Genomic DNA, 24,979 nt, shown 5'->3' on the forward strand with positions numbered 1-24,979 from the left:
GTACATATATACCATGGAATATTACTCAGCATTCAAAAAAGATAAACACATGCAATTTGCAGCAACATGGATGGCGCTGGAAGGGATCATGCTCAGTGAAATAAGCCAAAAAGAAAAAGAAAAATACCGGATGGTCTCACTCATAGCAGGAATCTAGAAAACTTAAATAAGGGACCAGGAAAATGAATAACTGTAAGAAAGTGAAAATCAAAATCAACAAAAACTATGAACCAGAGACACTTTTTGGGGGGTGGGGGGCGGGAGGGGAGGGATTGGGGTCAGAATGGGGGGATTGCAATTGTATGGGGAACATAAAAATAAAATTTATTAATTAAAAAAAAAAAGAAGAAGAAGAAATGTCCCTGAGAAACGGACCCATTCTTTAAAAGAAATGTTCCCTGGATGAGTAACTTTGCTGCCTTTCTTCCCATTTAGGATAAAACCCATTGTGATTCCTCTTCTCTTTTCACTGTAAGTACTGTGAGGGGGGTTGATTTCAAAGATTTAACACAGTCTTATCATCAATCTGATAAATCAAACTCTGGTTTGGATCGAAAATTGAATTATGTCCTGCTTTTACCCTTGCTGAAGTCTCATGACCTTGCAAAGGATAACTACTTTCAGCAAAAATGTCAGTCTGGTTTCAAAATACATTTTCCAGGACAGTACAACCTTGCTACACAGTTCCATTTTCAGTTCAACATTATTTTATCACACAGAAGCGAAGCCAACAGATTGTTTCAGTGGAAAGGCCTTCTGTATTCAAAAATAAATTGAGTTTTTCTGGAAACCAAGTTGTGTTAGACCAGCAGAACTTTCTTTCCTTCATCTCTCTTCCTGAACTTGCACCACTTAAACTTAAGGCCACTGAAAGGAATGCAACATAACTTCAGTACATTTTTGCATAAAATGAAGTTTGTTTTTGGATGCCTTGGGCAGACAGGAAGGGTAATTGTAAATAGGATTAGCTCCATCACAGCTCTGAGTCAACATGCTTCAATGCCTCTGGCCTTGGAAGTTTACTTTTATGTAGGTAAGGTGGATATGGTAGTAAACTGGAGTAATCCTTACCACTCGCTGAAATCTTCAGCAGAGAGGGTTTCAGGAGAAAGGCTGACAGTGATCAGAAGAAAGTCAACATTTTAGGAGCCGTACCCAGCTTAAACCTAGTTATGTTTCAGAAGTAAATGTATACTTTTATTTTTTTGATAAGGACAGTTTACAGTTTAAATCCACCAGGGAATATTCAGCAATTTCTGGAGAAATTTATGGTTGTCCACAACTCAAGAATTTTAATCTAGTGGATAGAGACCAGGGTGCTGCTAAATATCCTACAGTGAACTGGATGATTCCCACAAAAATAGGATTATCTGGTCTAAAATGTCAGTAGTTGCTGAGGTTGAAGACCTGAGTGCTTCTGCTCATGGGAGCAATGTCTACCAAAACTTATCATCCATTATAAGTGGCGACAATGGCATGCATTTCTTAGTATCTCTTGCAGCTAGATTTAGCCATAACCTAGTTTTTACCAGTGAAATGAGAGTACAAATGATGCATATCATTTCTGGACCAAGACTATTAAGAAGCAACTGTTTCTACCCCAGTCTTTCTTCCTCCTTCCTCCCACTGGTTACAAGTCAGTACGAATTTCTATAGCAGTAGTTCCAAACTTGGCTCCCTAGAGAACTTATTCAACCTCAAATTGCTGAGCTCCACACATGGAGTGTCTGAGTTAGTGGGTCTGTGGTGGGGCCTGATAATTTGCATTTTTTTAAAGATTTATTTTATTTATTTTTATACAAGAACCAGGGTACAGGCCAGATGTGCGGGAGGGTGAGAGGATTCACCAGAGACAGAGCAGGGAACAGAACAGGCAGACCGACCAAAATACACTGGTGAGGGGAACAGCGGGCAAGACAGGAGAGGTCTGCCCTGCCATGTGGGTATCTCCATGGCTGGAGGGATCAAACCGGCAGAGGCTGCGGACAGCGTCACAGAGCTGTGCTCAACCACCTGTGCCACCAGGGAGACCCAATAATTTGCATTTCTAACAAGTTCCTAGGTGATGCAGATATTGCTGGCCCAGGGACCACAAACTTAGATCCTTGGTTTAGGGAATCATGAGGCCACAAGATGGAAGGATTTGGATGATATTTGAATCACCATCTAAAGCAGACACATCTACCCTACCCCATGCTAATATCGGCTCTGACCTGTGACATGAGCCAGAGAGATTTACTACTGAGGTTCAACCACTGAATTGTGAATGTCTGTGCGTTCCAGCAACTTAGCCTCACCTCAGGGTCTCTGTATCTATCTATCCTTATATGTATCTACAAAATCATGTGTATTTTTTTTTTTTAACAGACAAGGAAATAGATGCTAGGAGGGGTGGAGTGACCAAAGTTACATAGTAATTGGTATGACTGGTTATTCAACCTGTATTTCATCCCATTTATTGAATATTTAACCCACAGATCAAAAACATAATTATCTTAAACATTCTCAAATGTTTAAGGGGAAAGATTTTGATTCTCTTTCCTAAGGAGATCAGAGGCGATGTTTTGAAATAGATGTTTTGCCTTTTGCCTCCCTCCCGACTTTTTCTGTGCCTTCTCTGTCTTTCACCCTTCCCCAGCATTACTGCAGCTTTCATTTTGTGCACTCCCAACCTACGCCACAATGGAAAGAAGAAAGCTATTGAGGAAGGACAGCACACAAGCCTCCAGAGGGGCATGCATTTTAAAATGCTTGTTAACTTGCAAGCTTTCATGTTTACTTGTGAAATTTAAAACAGCTCCAGGAAAGTCCAATGACATTTTCAGGCACTGAGGGAATCAGGTGGTGAAGGGATCAAGGATTGATAAAGGGCAAAGCTGAGATTATAGGCAGGAATCTTACCCTGGTGTCTCCTTCAGCCCTTCTTATGTGACCATGCTTTTCTAAACTTTCCTTTTAGAAAACCCTTTCAGGCACTCAGTGAGAAGATTGGGACCCATCCCTATTCATGAGTTGGAAAAACTTGGTTGCTCAAACATCATTTGAACCTTACCCATGTATCAGGGAAAATGCTAAAAATTCCTAAATTACATTATGGACCTATGGAAATGTCACATAAAGCATTTAGAAAGTAATTGCTTCTTGTTCATTTGCACATATTATATACTTGAGTCAATTTTGTTGACATCTTTTGAACTCTATCATTAGAACCTGAGGGCAGAATCAGAGGGATCTGTGCCTGGCGCAGACAGACTTATTATTTGAACTTGGTTCAGGTGTCAGTAACCTTAGTTTTCTAAGGTTATGCCTACATACTGCCAAAATAAGCATGCATTTAATAAGCAAATTCAAGCAGAAAATGGGGAAAATTAGGTAGTCCGTTTGTTTAAGTCAATGGACAGATTAATTTTATTAAAACCATCACTTAGATTTTTGTAATATCTATGATTCCTGGACATCCAGAAAAACCTAAAAGTACACAAAATTTTCTAAATTAAAGGACAAAATTACTAATTTTCCTGCATCCTTCTAGGACTTTCTCCCTGAAACATAGGGAGAAGTGACAGCATTCTAGGTTGTTTCCTTTCATTATTCACTGTCTCTCAGGAGTTGGCATGGTCTTATCTTGTTGGCTATACCAACCAGCTGTAGGATAGTCTGGTCTGCTTACAAGATCTGGCCACTTTAACCCACTCAGTAGATGTCTAAGTAGATAGTGGCATTTTTATATTTGTTAACTTGTTCCACAGGGGGCCACAATATATTGTCCTCACAAAGACAACATTTTGATTCATGTACTAGGGCCAGGACTAAGCCACTCCTAGAAACAAAAGCTGAATATAAGCAATTGCTCTTAAATGGAAGAGGGGTGAGGAGGAGCCTCAGGTCTTCAACAGGTTTGTCACTAGCACTTAGCATCTGCCTCAGACTGTGTCCTTGGCAGTGATTTAACAGTCAAATCTTCTTTGGGCTGAAAACCTCAGTTTCTGATAAGAGGTTTTCCCAAGAGCAGTCAAGTGTTTATGAGTCGTGTCTCTGTGAAGCACTAAAAGCTGTCTTGTCTGTGGTCGTTAAAGAAGGCGATGAAAACTCCCTTTTGTTGAGTGTTTCCTAGGTGACAGTCCCTGTGCCAGGAATTTCATATACATTTTTCCAGTTTGGTTTACATTGGCCAGAAATAGTATTATCTCCATTTTACAGCTAAAGAGACTGAGGTTAGTCATCTTTCCCTCATGGCTGAGTCACCTTCGAAGCCTGAGTTTACTGCATTTCGAAGCCTGAGTTTACTGCATTCCATCAAACAGTAGTTCCTGTTTTGAAGATCTGGTGCTTGGTTACCCTGTGGCACAGGAGTTAAAGACACTGCATTACCAAGCTATCTCCAGGCACTGAAACAAGAGTTTGATCCCCGGCCAGGGAGCTAACCCACATGGCCCAGCAGACTGTCTTGCCTGCTGCTCCCCTCAGCAATGTATTTCAATGGAGCTCCCTATTCTGTTCCCCACTCTGTCTCTGGCGAATCCTCTTGCCTCCCCCCTCACACCTTTGGCCCACCCCCCCAGGCCTTGTATACATAAATAAATAAATCTTAAAAAAAAGAAGAAGATTGGGTGCTTTGCCAAATAGCAAAATCTAATTTGCTGCTTAACAAGTACAGAGCTACTAATTTTATTGTAAATTTATTTTGAAGTGAAGTGAAGAATGATAATGTTTTTACCTAATAATAAAAGACAACGATGCCAGTGGGCAGTCCACAGCTTAAAAGTTAGTTCTTGGATGTTCTGAATTCATCATGATCACATAAACTTTTCTCAGCCTATGAAACTTTGAGAACTTTATAGAATCTGCAATTCATATGGGACTACTATGCTTGGCTACTTTGTCATAGCAGTGTTGTTCATGGTTATTCATTATCTAAGATGACTTTTCCTGTGACTACCTGACGCACTGGTGAGGACATTTTCAGGACTCATTTCCTGCATAAGTTGGTTCACCATTTCCCATTTGAAGACATCAGGAGATTTACTCCAGCTGGCCACTTGGCTCCCTACTGCCTGTCTCAGTGTGTACCTTGTGAGAGAGACAGGTTGATGTTAATGAACTTTCCTCTCATTGAGAACAAGTTGCATTAGCTAGTTAGTTGCGTTGTACTGGTAAGGAAGGGAGAATGACTTAATTCATTGCATAAGATATTGCTAGGGCAGGAGGGCGAAATGGCTTGGGAGGGTGTGAGAACATCAAACTTGGATAAGGGGACTGCAGTGGGGGCAGGCTGGGACAGGAATGCTTGACAGCATGATGGTCTCTCATTCAGGCTGTCCCTTTCTAGAAGTCTGGACAGGAATGAAAGAATTCCATTGATCAGAAGGGTTCAGCATCTCAGAAAATCCTACTACACATATTTAAAGAAAACTATGAATTTTATTTTTTTATTTTTTGCCATATTTCTCCCCCCAGCACCATTTCTTATACCCCCTTGTCCATTTCCTTCACTTCTTCCTCTTAATCCCAGAGCCCACAAGGGGTTTATTGATGTCCACTGGTTTTTGAAAGTATTTTACGCTATTGAACTTGTTTGCTATTTAAATGTCCAGTGGTTGATGAAAAAAAAATTAAATTGATGTAAAATAGGCTTATAACACTACATATTTAGGGCATCTCTGGTGGCACAAGGGGTTAAGCACTGCTCTATGAAGCAATCCGCAGCCTCTGCATATGAGTTTGATCCCCGGCCGGCCAGGGAGCTACCCACATGGCACAGCAGACCTCTGCCTGTTCTGTTCCCCATTCTGTCTCTGGTGAATCTTTCACCCCCCCATCTCTGGCCTGTACCCCAAATATTGTATGCATAAATAAATAAATCTTTAAAAAAACACTATGATTTAGAGATGTAGGATAACACTTCCTCAGATGCATGTCAGCACAGCATACCCACCAAAGCACCCACAGTTCTCTACCATAGTCCATTGTGCCTCCTCTCTACCTTGCTCTTCCCCACACCCTTCCCATACCTTCAATTCTACAGAGAGATCTAGGGTTTGCTATTGGTTTCATTTTATTTGATACTTTCTTTTGTTTTTCTATATTCCACATATAAGTAATACCATCTGGTATTTGTCTTTCTCCTTCTGACTTATTTTGCTTAGTATAATCCCCTCCAGTTCCATTCATGTTGCGGCAAATGAACAGCAGTTTATCTCTCTCTCTCTCTCTCTCTCTCTCTCTCTTTTATTTTATTTTTTTATAGCTGAGTAGCATTTCATTGTGTCTACATACCACATCTTAATCACCCACTAATCTGTCATTGGAACGTTGTTTTCATTGCTTGGCTATTGTAAACAGTGCTGCAATGAACAGAGAAGTGCATATATGTTACTGTGAATTTGTGGTTTTTGAATTCTTTGGGTAGATACCTGGGAGTGAATTGCTGGATCATATAATAATTTTTAATGCTTTGAGAAATCTCCGTAGTGTTTACTATAAGGACTCGGCCAGTCTGCACTCACACCACCAGTGTATGAGGGCTCGTTTTTCTTCACATCCTTGCCAACATTTAGGTTTTTTGGGTTTTTTTTGTTTGTTTGTTTATTTTTTTTGATATGGGCCATTCTCACAGGTGTAAGGTAGTATCTCATTGTGGTTTTGATTTGCATTTCCCTAGTTAAAGCGGTGTTGAACATTTTCTTCATGTGCTATTGGTCATCTGTATTATCTCCGTTGCAGAAGTGACTCCTTATCTCTTCTGCTCATATTTTGATTGGGTTTTCTTTTTGTTTAATTCTGTGAATTCTTTGTAGACATTTGATATCAGCCCTTTGTTAGTTGTATGGTGTGCAAATAATTTCTCCCATTAAGTTTGGTGTCTTTGTTTTTTGGTGATAGGTCCTTATGCTCTGCAGAAGTTTCCTAATTTGCTATAATCCCAATTGTTTATATTCTCTTTTATTTCTCTTGCCACTGGAGACAAATCCACAAAGCAACTCTTAAGCCTATGCCATGGAGTATTTTGTGTTTTCTTCTATGTATTTTATTGTTTCTGATCTTGTATTTAAGTCTTTTATCCATTTTGAGTTAATTTCTGTGTGTGGTGTGAAATGGTGGTCTAGTTTCATTCTTTTACATGTGAGTACTCAGTTTTCTCAAATCCATTTTTTTAAAGATTTATTTATTTATGCATACAAGAGCTGGGGTACAGGCCAGAGGTATGCAGGGGGTGAGATGATTCACCACAGAGAGAGTGGGAAACAGAACAGGCAGATTGACTGAAACACACTGCTGAGGGGAGCAGCGGGTGAGTCAGGAGAGGTCTGCTGTGCCATGTGGACAGCTCCCTGGCCGGGGATCAAACTCATGCTGCAGTGGCTGTTGATAGCTTCATAGTGCTGTGCGCAACCCCTTGTGCCACCAGGGAGGCCCTCAAATCCATTTATTGAAGAGGCTTTTCTTTCTCTTATGTATACTTTTGGCTCCATTGTCCATAGATTAACTTCCATATAAATGTGGGTTATTTCTAACTTCCCAATTCCATTCAGTTGGTCTACCTGTCTGTTTTGTTCCAGTACTATCCTGTTTTCATTATTATAGCTTTGTAGTAAAGTGCAAGGTCTGGGAATGTGACTGGGAATGTGAAAACTCCATTCTTCCTCTTTTCTGTCACAATTGTTTTGGCTACTGTATTTTTTGGCTCTATATGAATTTCAGTAACATTTTTTCTATTTCTTTGAAGAATGCACTGAAACTTTGATATAGATTACATTGAATCTATATAGTGCTTTGGGTAAGATGGCCATTTTAACAATGTTAATACTTCTAACTCATGAGCAGGGACTATCTTTCCTTTTCTTTATGACTTCTATTTCTTTTTATAATGTCTTTTAGTTTTCATTGTAAAGGTCCTTCACTTCATTAATTAAGTTTATTCCTATGGATGTAATACTTTTTGATGTGTTAGCAAATGTGATGTTTTCTTTATTTCTTCCTCTCCTAGTTCTTGGTTTTCTTATAAGAACACAATTGATTTTGGTAAATTATTTTATAACCTGCCACTTTGCTATATCGATTAAAGTTTCAGTTAGTTTTTCAGTGGGATCTTTAGGTGTTTTGAGATATGTTATCATGTCATCTGAAAAAAGTCATAGTTGTACTTATTTCCCAATTTGGATTCCTTTTTTATTTTTCTTTGTCTACTTTCGTTACTAGGACTTCAGCACCATGTTGAATAGTAATCATTAACATGGAAATATGTCCAGTGTTTGTTTTTATTTCTGACTTGTTTTATTACACATAATTCTCTCAAATTTCCTCCATTTTGTTGCAAATGGCTGCAATTTTTCCTTACTTATGCCTACATAGTACTCCATAGTGTGGCTGTACCCTATCTTCTTGATCCAATTGTTGATCTTCATTTAGGCTGCTTCCATATCCTAGGTATTGCAAATAATGTTTCTATTATCATTGTGGAATATATAGATTTTTGTGCTGATGGTTTCATATTCTTTAGCTATATGCCCAAGAGTAGAATTCCTGGGTCACATGGTATTTCCGTTTTTGGTTTTTTAATGGCAAATGTACGTTGCTTTCCTTAATGTCTATGCCAATTCACATTTCCACCTACAAAGTAACAGTGTTCTCTTTTTCTCTGCACTTCTTGTTGAAGGTATTTTTAATGTGCTATTCTCATGGGTGTGAGATGATTTCTCACTGTGGTTTTAACTTACATTGCTCTTATTGGAAACAATGATGAATATTTTTTCATTACATCTTTGATCTTTTGGATATTCTCTCTGGTGAACTGTCTGTTCATATTTGCTGCCCATTTATTAATTGGTTTGCTTTTTTAAAAAAAATTCTTCACTGTGTGCATTTTCATATATCTTTGATAGTAGTATCTCATCAGTTATATATTGTGTGACTATTTGGTCCCATTCAGTAGGGTATCTTTTGAATCATCTTGTATTTCTTTTTTCTGTATAAAGGCTTTATAATTTTAGGTAATCTGAATTGTTTATTTTGCATTTTAGTTCCTTTGCCATAGGGATCAAGTCACCAAAAATATCTTTATCATTGATATCATGGAACATATTTCCAAGATTTTCTTCCATGAAGTTTATTGTTGCCAGTCAAATATCTAAATCTTTACACTATTTGGAGTTTATTTTTGTCTACGGTGTTAATGAGTATCTACTTTTTTTTTAAGATTTATTTATTTTTATACAAGAACCGGGGTACAGGTTACAGTCCAGATGTGCGGGAGGGTGATAAGATTTACCGGAGACAGAGCAGTGAACAGAACAGGTAGACTGACTGAAATACACTGCTGAGGGGAGCAGCGGGTGACACAGCAGAGGTATGCTTTGCCATGTGGGATTCTCGCTGGCCGGCCGGGATCAAACCCACGCTGCAGAGGCTGCAGACAGCTTCACAGTGCGACGCTCAACCACCTGCACCATAAGGGAGGCCCAAAGAGTATCTACTTTTGAGCCAATATCATATCGATGTTATTAATTTTTTTATAGTAAAGCTTAGAGTCAAGTAATGTGATAACTTCATTTCTCTCTTATTCTCAGGGTTCCTTTTACATTTGAGGGCTTCTGTGGGTCCATTATAAATTTCAATATTTTTTTTGTTCAACTTCTTTGAAAAATATTGCTGGTATTCTGATGAAAATTGCATTAAATACAAATGTTGGCAAGGATGTGGAGAAAAACGAGCCCTCATACACTGGTGATGGGAGTGCAGACTGGTTCAGTCCTTGTAGTAAACACTAGGGAGGGAGCTTCTTTCTTCATGTATTTTTAAAAACAATTTAAGCAAGGTGGACATTAGTTCTTTAAAGGTTTAATAAATTTCATTTGTAAAGTGACCTGGTTCTAAACTTTAGTTTTTTGGAAGTTTTTTTGAATTACTGTTTCAGTTTCCATGCTTTGTTCAACTCATTTCTCTCTTCCTAGGTTAGTCACTATTGATCTAGACTATATTGATCTATTAATTTGTTCATTTTTTCAAGGTTATTGAATTTATTGCCATATAGTTTATTCATAGTAACCATTTGTAATCCTTTATACAGCTGTACAATTTATGATGATTTTTCCCTCATAATTTGTGATTCTGTTTATTAATGTTTTCTCACTGCTTTTTTTTTTTTTAAAGATTTATTTATTTATTTATACAAGCACTGGGTACAGTCAGAAGCGCAGGAGTGTGAGGGAACTCACCAGAGCCAGAGCGGGGAGCAGAGCAGGCAGAAGGACCGAAGGACACTGCTGAGGGGAGCAGCGGGCGGCAGGAGAGGTCTGCGCGCCATGTGGGACCCTCCTCCCATGGCCGCGGAGGGGCCGAGGATCGAACTGTTGCTGCAGAGGCTGCGGGCAGCTTCGCAACCCAGCGCGCAACTGCTGCGCCACTAGGGAGGCCCTCACTGCTCTTCTTTTTGTCAGCCTACTTAGAGACTTGTCTATTTTGTTTATCTTCTCAAAGAACCAACTTTTAGTTTCATTAATATTTTTTGTATAGTCTTTTAGATCTCAATTTCATTTATTCCTGCTCTTGTTTTTATTAGTTGCTTCCTTCTACTAACTTTGGGACCTATTTTTTCCTCTTTTTTCCAGTTGTTTTGGATGTGGTATTAGATTAGTTTATTTGGGATTTCCTTCCCTGTTTAATATGGGCCTATATTAAATTTCTTTGCCTTTAAGACTTTGTTGCATTCCATAGATTCTGGTAGCATGTATTGTTATTTTCACTCATTCAAGGTATTTTTAAAATTTTGTTTTTACTTCCTCTTTGATCCAATAACTATTAAGCAACATTTCCTCTATTTTCCATATATGCATAGTATGTCTTATTTTTTTCCTTTTCTTTTTAAGTTTTATTTATTTATTTATTTTTGTGTAGAATAACTGGGTATGTGCCAGAGGCACGGGGCATGAGAGGATTCACCAGAGACAGAGTGGGGAGCAGAACAGGAGGATTTACTGAAAAACACTGCTAAGGGGAGCAGTGGGTGAGAGAGAGGTCTGCTGTGCCATTTGTGGATTAGCTCCCTGGTGGGGATAAAACTCAGGCCATAGTGATGATAGTGCTGAGACTTAACTCCTAGACCTCCAGGGAGGCCCCCTATTTTTTGTTCTTACACTTAATTTCTATCTTTATGACATTATGGTCAGGAAGAATTCAAGGCATAATTTTGATATTTGTGGTTTTATTGATAACTGACTTGTGTCCAACATATGCTTTATTCTTCAAACTGTTCCATGTCCATTTGGGAAAAAAAATGTGCATGCAGAAGTTTTTGGGTGGATCGTTCTGTATATGTCTACTAGACCTATTTGGTTTAGCTTCTCAATGCTATTTTTTCTTATTTATTCTTTGTTTTATTAATCTGGTCATTGTTAACAGTGGGATATTAAAGTCCCCTAGTATTATTGTATTGCTGCCCTTATGTATCTTAATTTTACTATTATCTTAGCAGAAAGTTGGACTTCATTTTGCAATCCACTTAGCCATATGTAGGGTAAATTATTTTCAGGCTTTTCTGCCCTCTTGCTATTAGGATTGCCCTGCATGATGGGGGTACCTGCATTTATTACATTGTTATAAGTTATGTTATTTACATCTGTGGGCCCTAGCACAGTATTGAGATATCTGCCAAGAGAAGCAGAGGCAGGAGAAGAGGCAGGAGAGAGAAGGGGAGAAAGAATGCCTGAGAAGCCCAGAGTGAAGACATGCGGAGGGCTTGGAGGTCTGTAGGCCTCCTGGCCCCCTAGCACCCCTGCCTGCCATGTACCTGCTTACATGTAAAAGCTCAGTAAAAGCCTGAGAAAGCCACTGAGGGCTCTAGAACTCTCCTTTACCTGGTCTGCTCTGATCATAGAAAACCTGCTCAGTGGCCCATCCTGCCACTACACCATACTACATCTTTTGAGTGTAAGGTTATTTACACTTAAGGTTATTTTTGAGACATACATACTCACTGTGATTTTGCTATGTTTTGTGTATTTGGATTTGTCTTGCTTTTTGTGTTTTGAGATCTTCCTGTTATGGTTTGTTTAGGTTCCAATCTGTTATTTTATTTGTCATGTCTATTAATTTTTGTTTGAGGATTCTCCTGTGGTTGGTATATGATGGGCTATTTGTGTGACTCATTGGACAGTCTGGTCTCTGACTTGTTCTGATGAGCCACATTGTTATTCTCCTCCACCACCAGCATAGATGATTTAGGTGTCTCTGTAGTCATTGTACTGCTGCTTTATAGTATCCTTTTAAGATTTCTTTCATGTGCTGCTTGGTGTTGATAAATTCTTTCAGATTTTTCTTTTTAGTGAAGCTCTTTATTCTTCTTTCTGTCTCGAATATTAATCATGCCGAGTAAAGGATTCTGGGCTGGACGTTTTTTCTTTGAGTACTGACAGTCTGATTGGTGCTCTCTTAGAGGTTACTATTTTCCTCTTGTTTTAATTTCTGTCCTTGTCAGTGGTTTTCAATGGCTTTATTAAATGTAGCTTGGTGTGTCTCTATCTAGTGTGATTTTGTTTGGAGCTCTTTGGGCCTCTTGTATCACAATGTCTGGCTCATTTTCCAGACTGAGATAATTTTCAGCAATTATTTCTTTAAATAAGTTTTCTAAGCCTTTCTCTTTCTTTGCTAGAAACCCCATGATATGTATGTTATTTCTCTTTAAGTTATCCCAAATGAGGGGCTTCCTTGGTGGCCTAAAAGTTAAGTCTCAGTGCTGTCACCGCTGCAGCCTGAGTTAGATATCTGGCCAGGGAGCTAACCTGCAGAGCGCAACAGACCTCTCCTGTCTTTCCCACTGTCCCTGTGGCAGTGTATTTCAGTAAATCCACCTCCTTGCTCCCCACTCTGTCTCTGGTGGAGCATCTCACCCCCCTAAACCTCTGGCCTAAACCCTAGTTCTTCTACTAACAAAAATAAATAAATAAAAACATAAAAAATGTTATCCCAAATGACTCTTACATCTTTTCATTTGTTAAATTCCTTTTTTCTTTGTATTTTTCTTTTCGTGTGTTCTCTAACATGGTGTTTTTAAGCTCATTAATTTTCTCCATTGTGTCTGCTTTTACCTGCTTAGGCCCTAAATTGTGTTTTTTAATTTAGTTATAGTGTTTCTAAGCCACTTTATATGTTCTTTATATTTATTCTGTTGCTTTTTTTATCCTCTGATTTTTTTTTTTTTTTGAGTTCCACAAGCTTTGTTATAACTGTTACTTGATCTCATCTTTGGTCATATTTTTCAGTTCTACTGAATAGAAAGTCCTCTCAGTGTTCTTTGCTCTAGTATTTATGGCATGTTCTCTTGTCTCATCATTTAAAATTTTTAGGGGGTTGTAATAGGAGCAGACTTTGTACTTGTTGAAGTAATCAGAGAACTGTACCAGTGAGGGGTAGTAGGTATAGAAGAAGACTGGTGTGGTACTCACCAAAGGATCACCTACAGTAAATATCAGGAATGCAAGCTTCTCACTCTGTGGTGGGTATCAGAGTTGTGTGGTAGGATCCAGTTATCTCCTCCTTTAGGTCAGCTCCTTGGTCTTAGTGACTTATATTCTCATGTCTACTTCAGCTCCTGGCTACTTTTGAGCACTCTGTGCAGTGCTTGGCGTGGATTGCTGTTTATATGGGTTACAAGATTAGAGATTAGAGTTGTTTTCTTCCCTTTTCCAGCATAGAGCCCTATCCTGTTTGGCTCTTTTACTAACAAGTGCTTGAGCTCTAGTTTTTTCAAGTGTTTCTTTGTTGTTTGTCTTTATTCCTGGAGTTAGAGATGGAAGTTGTTTTTGAATATCCTGATCTTGGCTTAAAATAATAGTCTCTTCTGTAAGGAAACCCAGGTGCTCTGACCTGTTTCTCCCTGCAGATTCAAGCCTCAGACTCAAGCTCGTAAGGCTTGCATCCCACCCCTGCACCTTGTACCTGTACCTCTCCAACAATGCACCCTCTGTTCTCGGTGCCAACTTTTTCACCCCTTTATCTACTTCAGTACCAGGTCTCAGGAGTCCCCAATACTGCATGTGCCTATATCAACAATATTAGGGGGCTCTACACATCAGCCACCCCTCTCAATGCCCTGGTATCACTAGAAACAGGATTCACTTAAAGTTTTTCTGACCCCTTTCCACTGGACCTTTGCCTCTTGTGTGTGTTATATTGTCTGTTTTTTTCCTTAGGGGCAATTTGACCTATTTCTACTATAATCTTGTTAGTAGGAAGAGGCAAGCCTGGTGTCTTCATTCTATACCATCTTACCAAACGCAGGCTTTAGCCTGATTCTTGATTCAAATCACCTGATACATGTAAAAGGTCCAGGTTTTTAATGAGATCTTTGGTTTTTAGTTGGAAAACACACACATTCTTCCAACACAAAGGAAGCAGAGATTCTGAAAAATATTCTCAGATCCAAATGCCTCCTTTTGAGCAAATATTAATATGTATAGCTATCAGCATCCAGGGTGGGATGCTTCAGTCAAAAGTGTGTAGGTGAAAAATATTTTCTTTCATTAAAAGAATTTTTTATTTGTTGATCTCATGCCTTAAAATTATTATTGCTTAACTCCTACCTGTGGGAGTAAGCCTGGTTAATGAGAGCCACCTATTGGGCCAATTCTGGAATGTGTAGTTCCCAGAGCAGACAGAACAGGAATGGATCATTCTTAAGTGGCAAGAGTAGTAAAACATGCAATGTTGTGTGTCATTCATTCATTCATTCATTCACCTATTCACCCACCAACTATTCATGAAAGGTTACTCAGTTGTTAACAATGTGCTGGATGCTAAGGTGCAGAGTAAGCAACAACAGGTAAATATTTGCCTGCACAAACTTCAAGTCTAGGGAGGCATACAGAGAGGCAAACAGAAAGTCATGATAGAGTGTGATGGATACTAGAAGTTGAGAAGTGGTACATGGTATGGAAATAGAGGAGAGGGACAGCAAACAGGCTTGAGGAGTTACCTAAGTTTCCTATGGAAAGTGATATCTGCACTGTCATCTTAAGAATACAAAAAATTAGATGAGTAAAAGAGTGATGGTGGGTGGGTGTGGAAAGGATTCTTGGCAGAAAGACAGTTTGTGTGAATAGACTGTGCTCAAGAAATTCAATAAGGGGATAAACATTGCTATGCTGATTAGATGGCAAATGGAAGAATAAGAAGCATCCAGGAGGCATTAAAGCAAAACAAAATGAGGTGGGGGGAATGGATTGAAGAGAAAGGTTTTGAACAGAATCCATGATTTAGCATTATGTTCTGGGATTTGCTTCTTAAACATTTCTGTAGATATGAACTATCAATACCTGGAAATGTTGTCAAATATGGATTTAAATTTAGTATTTTCAAGGAACTCCCAAATTGTTGGGCTGTAGCCACACTTCTGGGCATCAGAGATCAGAAAATATGCCAAGTATCTAGTTTACATGGGGCTGGTAATTGTTTAGCACAGTCCTGATGGCTTGATGGAGATTCAATAGCTTGGGTACTGCCAAAACAAAGACCTTTGCTCTTCACTTTCATGAATTCTACTTATGTTTTCTTCCTGGTAGTAACTGATATGTTAGCTGGATAATGCTACTATTGTGTCAAAGTCTCAAACCGGCTTTGATCATGGCTTCATCTGAACCCCGTCAAAAAGACACGAAGAAAGGTGATCTTCTATACCTTCTTGAGCTGTTCTTCCACAGAGCACTGGTATTCTTTGGGCCACAGAACAGTGTCTCCCAAAAGTTGCAAAGCAGTGGCATTGTTTTTACCATTGAAAACCAATGGAAAATTTCTCTTAAAGCTTTTCTTCCATACCTTTCTCCTAATCATAAATAGCTGACAGCTATTTGCATGCTAATGAATGCTAGCGGACAGCTAGTGGAGCTACAAATGAAATTAGCAGCAAAGCCCAGTGACACTAGACGCTGTTGCCTTATGACTACATCAGCTCATGGATGAGCCTTCATTTTATATCTATTCTCTGTGGTGACATTTTCCTGGTTTAAATTCCTCCTAGTTTATGTGACAGAACACAACAGAGTTTCAGTGTCTCTTCAAAGTGCAAATTGAAGGAACATGTTCTCTGACATATTTTCAGAGTTCATCGTCCTGCTCCAGTGCTTCCCAGTGCTCTGGGCTTCTTCTCTCCTGTCCATTTCAGCACAGCAGTTCTGCCCTGGGGTGGTGAGGGCTGGCAGTGGCGGGCTCATAGGCCACAATCCCCAAGTCACAGTGGTTTCAGGAAGGCTGCCAGGGCTCAATTGGGCTTGGCATTTCCCCTCCTTCCAGCAACTCAGGTTCTTATTTAGTTTTAAATTAAATAAAAATTGCAGCACGTGGGTTTGAATTAAAACAAGAGGCCTGATCTTTGTAATATGCACCACATCAATAGGAAAGCTAATTTGTGCGAAACACATCTCCTCCTTTAATTTGAACCACAGAGCTCTGCCTCTTTGGTTTCAAGGGAACTGAGAACTGGGGCGGGCAGTTCACTCCAGGCATTAACTAGGGCTATGCTTGGGAGCAGGAGGAACAGCTTCAGGGGAGCTTAGCATTCCTCTTAAGCCCTTTGTGCGGGGTGTCACACGATACACCAGAGTAGTAATAAACTCCTGGCCTTGAATTTAAAGAAGGTCTTAAAAATGTCTCAAGGTAAACGCCCCCAATTGGCTCTGAGAGGCAAACTTGCTACCAAAAGCAGAATTTACCTTATTAAAGGGTTGTCAAGGCAGAGAAGACAAGCAGACACTATTCCTGACCTACAGCCCTTCTCTCATTTTCAGGTTCTAAGGCTTCATGTGTGTAGATTACTATACAAAATCAATGTGTAGGGACTGTGCTGGCTGAAACCTTCAATCTGGACCTGATAGTGTGTCACTCGGTTAATTGGGTCTATAGGCTAAAGGTGGAGGTGGCAGGGGAGAGGTCAGCAGTAACAGTGGGGTCAATCGTGAAAGATGAGCTTTACTCAAATGCGTTGCTGAGCCAGGATTATCTGTACAGCCCACTCACTACCAGTGGCTGCATAAGTAGGTGGGTCTTTTCAGAAACTTTCACCTCCACAGGGTTTCAGATTTGGAGAAAAGTCTGATTCAGGTTTTTGTGAGGTTTGAAAAATTTATATATTTGGGGCACTCACCTTAAAAAAATAACATAAAAAGTATCAGGACATGCCACTAGAGTCCTCCTGGGACCTTGAAAGGGGCCATGTAAGTGAAGGTGCCTGAGCTAAAGAGTCATTGACTTTAAAGTGGATCCACTTCTTTTTGGATGCATCTTTATCTTTCTGGCAACATTCTCCTGCCCACAAACAGGTATGCATGAGGTGAGGGCAAAGATGATGGAAAAGGATTTAGCAAATGTGCAATGACAAAGGTATAATTGACTAAGACCAAGTTATCTGACTGGTTTTTTAACCAGGTACAGTGTATGTTTTTTGGTGAACCAGCCTGGGCTGGAGCCAACCTCTCCCTTAGGCCGCAAGCCTCTTAAGCACAGGGTCCACACGTTTGTCACAGTTCACCCAAATACCTACCTAAGAGAGTGTGTCAGGAAAGGCGAGTTAATGAACAGCTGCTGACTGTGAATGAGAGAGTGGCCAAATAAATTCACACCCCTATATTAGTCAGAGGGTCACTGTTGCTTAGCTTCCAAAGGACCCTCTGAAAAATGTTTTGAGCCATCTAAAGAAAGGTATCATCTGAATTTATTAGAGAAAAGCTAGAGTCTGCCAGAGGGCTACTAAGTCATCCTTCTTATGGAATGACCAGAGCCACACTGGGCATAATTAAGGACATTTGATTTCATTATAAAGCAAATTTTCTTTTTTTTTTTTTTAAAGATTTAGTTATTTATGCATACAAGAACTGGGATACAGGCCAGAGGTGTGGGGGGGTGAGAGGATTCACCAGAGACAGAGTAGGAAACAGAACAGGCAGATTGACCAAAATACACTGCTAGGAGAGGAGGGGGAAAGTCAGGAGAGGTCTGCTGCACCATGTGGGTAGCTCCCTGGCCAGGGATAGAACTCGTGCTACAGTGTCTGCGGACAGCTTCATAGGTTGCATCTTAACCCCTTCACCACCAGGGAGGCCCCAAAAGCAAATATTCTTTTTTTTTTTAATATTTATTTATTTATACAAGCACTGGGTGTAGTAAGAAACGCAGGAGGGTGAGAGAAGTCACCAGAGCCAGAGCGGGGAACAGAGCAGGCAGAGTGACGAAGTACACTGCTGAGGGGAGCAGCGGGCGGCAGGAGAGGTCTGAGCGCCATGTGGGACACTCGCCCGGTGGCCGGGAATCAAACTGGTGCTGCAGAGGCTGCGAGCAGCTTCACAACCCAGCGCTCAACCACTGTACCACCAAGGAGGCCCCAAAGCAAATATTCTTAAAGAGCTTTTTCCTCTGGTTTCAGCAGGGGTTGTTCTCACATACCAAGGGAAGGCTAGATAGTATGTAATTTGATTTGCTCTTTATGTTACCTTAAATTGAACTTTTAAATTCCTTATTTACTGGAAAATAAATTTATAACTTTAGTCCTGAGTGCAGTACAGAATATCCAAATTCATGCAGAAAACCAAAGCTGAGTCCAGAGCATTCTCTTTTGTGGACAAATACGGCTTCACACATGGTAAGCGGAGGCGAAGGTCACCTGATACCACCGACACTGATGGGGGACAGTGGGGGCAGTGTCTCTGAGCAGATGACTGGCAGGGCTGTCACCCATGTGTTCAGTTTGTTGTGAACTGGATGGGGAGCCAGATTTACATGTTAAACATGCTGGGCTGGACTGGCAAACTTTTGATTTAACTTTTGCTCTCAAGACAATGAGGATTAACCTATACAGTGAGTGTCATGTAGGTGAGAAGGCTCTAGATTCAAAGTTAAGGGACTTGGGTTCAGTTATCCTTTCATCTCTATTTGGTTGTGAGGTTGTGAGGAAGATACTCAACTTCTTCATATCTATCTGCCTCTCTTTTAAAAAAGCAAAGGGAGGCTGATAGTACCTATTCCACCTGGCCCTGATAAATCTCAAAATATTACCCAAGAAAGGTATTTGAAAGTATAAATTAACTTCTGATTTGAGCTAATACAATTCTACTACATAACAATACCACATTGCAATTTCCTCATTTTAAAGCTAAAAAGACAGTTTTTTAAATAGAAACTCCAATATTCTTTTCATTATGCCAGAAAGTATCATTTATCTTGCTAACTTTTAATAAAAATAGAAAAAAATAATCTATTTTTGTTCATATTTATTTGTGAACTGTGTACAAAATAAAAATCCAATCAAATTTATAAAATTATGTTCACTTTGGCCCCAAATGACAACAATCTTTGGAATCAAGCTGCTGAAATGCTACTGGTGACTCCACACCTAGCTGGTGATGTGGGTGCTAATGAGGAAGACAATGGGTGTCACACTCTGTACACTAGAGTCCTATGTATGTAGGAATCCTGAAAAAGTTGTACATGGTCTTTTTTTTTTTAAAGATTTATTTATTTATACAAGCACTGGGTACAGTCAGAAGCACGAGAGGGTGAGAGAATTCACCAGAGCCAGAGCGGGGAACAGAACAGGCAGAGTGACGAAGTACACTGCTGAGGGGAGCAGCAGGCGGCAGGAGAGGTCTGCGCGCCATGTGGGACCCTCACCGGCGGCTGGGGATGGAACCGGTGCTGCAGAGGCTGCGGGCAGCTTCACAGTCCAACGCTCAACCGCACCGGGGGAGGCCCTGTACATGGTCTTTTGGTCCATTTAATGAGATGAACTAGTTGATCATCATGTCTCTGAATTACACCAATAATGCCAACACCATTAATGTAATGGTCACCTTTGGAAACGTGACGATGCTTTAGAACAAGGCCAGGGAGTATACATTGTAGATTTTGTGGACCATGGCTGCCTAACTTGGTCTTGTAGCAAAAAATAACCACGGACAATATGTAAATAAGCAGGTGGCTGTGTTCCATCTTTACAATATAGGTGTGGGTCATTATTGATTCACAGATCATGGCTTGCTTTAGAATATCATAAAAAAAATCACCATTTTGTGATTTCCTTTTATTACTTAGCCCTACACACCATTTTGTTGCTCTCACTTTTTAATGTAACTCCATCTCTAAGCTGAGCAAATACAGAAGGTGTCAAACCCTTGAGAAACCACCAAGCAGATAACCATTTGGAAAGACACTTCACATCTCAATATAACTATCTAAACTCTTACATTTTTCTCAAACCATTCTTAGTAAAACAAAGCATTATTTAAAATGTAATAACCATTTCCACTATTTTCCAGAATCAGGTTACTGATGCTTTAATGAAAAGTGCTTTCCAACTCCTAGGAATACTTTCCAAAAATGAAACCTAACTTATTTATTCATAATTAGATTTGCCTTTTGCTTTCCTGTAACAGAATTCAACTCATTACCAAATTTCATTTTTGTTCTAAGTAGAAAATATCACCTATCAGTCCAATTTATCCTCTTTATGACTGTCTCACCTTCACCTGATGGGAAATGCAGGCATGTGCTGTCAGAAGACTCTAGAAGGGTGAATTTAAACACTGGATCTTAAACAACTCATTCTCAGCTTTGGAGCTGCCACCCTTTACTATGTTGAACAGACTAGAATGGAACTGAAGATGAAGTAATTACTAGCACTACTAAGCATGTAGGTTTGGAGATACTTGTTCCCATTTGGGGTGGAGTCTCACAATGCTGGGTTCGGGATACTTTTCTGTGAGATCCTGCAAGTGAGTTTCTACATCCACAAAATGGGTTATCTGCTTCCTAGGATTGACGCATAGTGCAAGGTAAATGGGACATATTCAATAACTGATAGTTTTCTCACTGTTTCTGTACCCCCTTATGAGCCCCAAATTTTGTTTGTTCTATTATGAGAGCAAATTTTTATATATTTATTTATTTTACTTTCATGGACCTTCCAATGATGCCTTTATGTGAAATGTAAGTGCCCACACATATAGAAGGCCAGTAAGAGACCTCTGAGCAACCGAAGACTCAAGGTGGAAAAATTAACTGAATAGAAGGAACCATGGTTTCTAGAGTAGTTCAAGGTCAGTAAATCTGTTTGGTTTATTTTCTTTTAGAAAAAAGGACACTTGAGGTGTGGTTCAAGCAAGTAGAACATAAGCTTCTAGAGGACAGAGGCCTAAACAGTTTTATCCACTGGTGCCTAGAACTACTCTTGGCATGAGGTGAGTGTGCAATTAATACTTGTTTCCTCCACTAATAATTGGGTAGTTATGATTCTCCTTTTTCTGAACCATGAGAATTTTCTGTACCTTGCATAGGGAAGGAATGTGGGCTCTAAGGTCACTGGACAAGTGGGTACCATTGGAATATACAGTCACTCATCAATTCCTGATGAGGCTATGTTGTGAGAAATGCAATGTTAGGGAATTTTGTTGTTGTAAAAACTTCAACAGGTGTAATTATGCACACCTAAATGGTACAATAGACATGGGGGGGTGCTGCAAGATACAGACTGTCAGGAACACCATCCTCTATGCCATCCATTGGGAACATAAACACTAAGTGATGCGTGATTGCATTTACCTTCATGATACAATTTGTGACATGATTGTTCAAATTCTCTGATATAAAAATTGATCTGAAATAGGTTGAGGGGGACACAATGCCCATTCTAGGCCAGTTTCCAACAGATACTGTACTTTGCGGTCACCCCCAGCAAGAGTCCCTTTAATTTCATTTTTGTCTGGAAAATGAAATCCCCCTATTGTTCAGAACTCAGGAAGTATCAGGATGATGCTAGAGACAAGGGGGTAAAGTGGAATTACACTCTCCAGAAAGTCTCAAAGTCTCCTCATGGTTTTCCACAAGATGTGAGAGAAGAGCATATAACGTAGTTCACATACCTGAAAACATCATCATGTGCTGAAAGTTCCAGGGGACCTTCTGCTTTCGGCCCAGATTTAGGAGAAAGGAGAGGGGATAGATGTTGCAGGCTCTGGCAATAAAAATTGCTAGCTGTAGATAAGTGCAGGGAAACATTGAGGAAAATGTTGCTTCAATAAGGGTGAGAGTCCTTGAACTTGAAACAGGATGTCCTTGAACTTGTGCACATTCTGACCCAGAAAGTGGGGGCAAACATGCCAATACATGAATGTTCACTTTGCTTCACAAATTCATCTTTCAATGGCAATGCATTTCCAGAAATAATAGAGAACTCTGCTTTCTTTGCACATATACTTGGTTTAAAATTGTTAACCCAATAACTTTTCAGTCACTGTAAATTTTCTCATCGCATTTATGTTGCTGATGACTGAGTCTGTGCTCAATTCTGCTGCAAAATGGGAGGCAAAGACCATTCAGAGGCAGCGACATTATCTTCTCAAGCAGCACTTTAGAAAGGATAAATGTACTTTTGCTCATGATTACCATCTTACTTTCCATCAGTTCATACTCACTGTAGCTAGCAAGCTTCACTTAATTTTTTCTTTTAGTGGATTTAATTTTGAGAAGAATTGCCTGTCTTAATGCATAATACAACTGCTGCTTTAAGAACCATTTTTCTAAAATCCAAGCTTTACACGTTAAAATCTATAAAGATGTTGGTGTAATCATCTCTCCCTTTTGGTTGTCTTTGGCTTCTTTCCTGATAATCTGTCTATTCTAGTTTGTCCTTAAATAGGATGGAGTTATCTGGGAAGAGGGAAATTTCTCTTAAGATTCTGGTTTTAGATGAAATTTGAAAGTTCAGCTCAGTGAAGAGAAGAGGTAAATGCAGATGTTTGGTTGCATCAGGGCTTTACAGACATGGTCAGCTCTCCTGTCCCGGAGGGCATTTGCCTGTGATATGAGAGTTATCTGCCCCTTTTTTCAAGTGGAGAGAACAACCACTGACTGTCCTTGGGTTTATTCCCAGTGGCTCAGTATATCCATTCCCCTTGGGAATGCCTGCCTCTAGGCCTACCGCTGCAAAGCTCTCTACATTGAAAGTGAATTCCAGGGCCTCCCCGGTGGCGCAACGGGTTGAGCTCAGCATTGTGAAGCTGTCCACAGCCTCTGCAGCATGGGTTCCATCCCCGCCAGCCAGGGAGATGCCCACATGGTACAGCAGACCTCTCCTGTCTCACCTGCTGCTCCCCTCAGCAGTGTACTTCAGTCAATCTGCCTGTTCTGTGCCCTACTCTGTCTCTGGTGAATCCTCTCACCCTCCCGTGCCTCTGGCCTGTACCCCAACTCTTGTATAAAAATAAATCTTTTAAAAAAAAGTGAATTCTAACCTTTATCTAGATTTTCCTTGTAGGAAAGGGGCTATGCTATAAAAATAAGCTTAATTTGCACAATTCTTAAGATATTAAGAGCATATTCATCATTCTCACTATATTCATCATGCTAACTTCTTTTGATCTCTACTCCCTTTATGCTGTTTTCAAAGTACTCACTAGAAAAATAGATTTTACCATATTGTAATAAAAATATTTCTAAAGCTTAGTAAGCCTGGTGGCTGTCTTCTGATATATTCTAATGCAGATTAAAAATATTTCTCTAAAAGAATGGGCTGATAAAACCTTTACATAAATGATTCATAATTTTAGTTAAATCTATTTTGAATATTTGCAAATGTTATTTTCCCTTAGTTTCCCCCATTTTTTTTCCCTCATCATTTTCCCAATTCTTATCCCAGACCTTAAGTATTTAATAAAGGCTCCAATGTCTTGGTTTGTTTTATCCTGTAACTAGAAATTACATAACTGCCTTGAATTTGAGTCTTACAGTATACCTCATGAATTACTTTACCAATTGAACAGAATAATCAGTGAAGGTAAATCATTTATCTTCCCTCATACCCCATGGTTTATATTATAAAGGATACAATGGCTCCAAGTATAAAGAGAGCATTAAAGATGTGATTCTGGAACGTGAACAGTGCCAGGCCCATGTAACAGAAGATGACGTTCTCAGCCAAGAAGTTCATAAATTCAAACAACTGAAAACAGAACAGACACAAAAACTGCTAATTATCACTTACGTTTGAAGCCACTTAATGTCTTGTAACTGTATTTGGTGACTGGAAGGTCTTCTTTTATCAGGGAAGGCCATCCCTTTAGTCTTGTGCTCAGCCTCGGGAGGCCAGCTGACTCTACCCCAGCAAACACTGCAGCCTTGTCAACATCCCACTCTCCTTTCCATCTGCAAGGCTGCCAGACCCTCCCTGTGGTAATATGAAGCTGCACCGTTCTCTGTGGAACAATTCTTAACCAGATGACAACAGTCCCTGTTACAGGAATTGAAACCACCTGATTTGTTTAAGGTGTACTGTAGTATATGATGCTATGATTGGTTAGCCCCTTCTGCACATCACTCAGTAGGTACACTTGTGTTCCCAGTCCCTGAAGCACTAAATTAAAAAATAAAGCGTTAGCTAAATTTCCTTTAACAGGCAGGAAGGCCAAGTTTGGAAAACTCAGAATAAGGATGAATGTAGATTATCCTTTAACATTAAAATGATCAGTATATTTCAATCCCCAGGCAATGAGACTCATTAAATTGACTGATGGAGGTATATCTATTAGATGTCTGTAATTTCTAGCTGGTAAAAGGAAAATGATTAATCCCAGGGATCATAGTTTATGCAGCAAGAATACAATAGATACATCAAACTCAGTCAGAGGAATGGAGTAATAACATACTATGCTAAGGGATGTTCCCAGGAGTTATTCTTAGACCATTAGCTAAACAATTTAAGTTGAACATGAAAAACGTTCTCCAACTTCCAGATTAGAAGTAAAAGGGGAATGTGCCCAGGGGCTACAACAAAGTCAGACTTGGAAGAGACTTTAGGCTTTTCATTTAGAACTTTTTGAAACTTCATTCTCAGGCCACCATAAATCACACGTTAGGTTAAAGTCTCTGGAGGCATTTCTCCTGACTTTTTAACGACTCATTATTTTTTCATGTAATGTATTTACAGCGCCACAAATAATGCCCAATA

The 24,979-nt window shown here is 39.7% G+C and overlaps 1 protein-coding gene across 1 annotated transcript in view; it reads right to left on the minus strand.

The window, feature by feature from the left end:
- The window catches only part of SLC9A9 (solute carrier family 9 member A9), a gene marked incomplete at both ends in the record, with an annotated part of 608,321 nt that overhangs the window by 203,961 nt on the left and 379,381 nt on the right, over positions 1-24,979 (minus strand). The window contains 2 exons of the mRNA XM_084232807.1: positions 21,897-22,008; positions 23,861-23,974. Of these exons, the coding sequence (XP_084088933.1) occupies positions 21,897-22,008; positions 23,861-23,974 (226 nt within the window). The remainder of the gene's footprint in view (positions 1-21,896; positions 22,009-23,860; positions 23,975-24,979) is intronic.

This window comes from Talpa europaea (assembly GCF_964194135.1).
Source record: "Talpa europaea genome assembly, chromosome: 4".
NCBI classification, from domain to species: domain Eukaryota; kingdom Metazoa; phylum Chordata; class Mammalia; order Eulipotyphla; family Talpidae; genus Talpa; species Talpa europaea.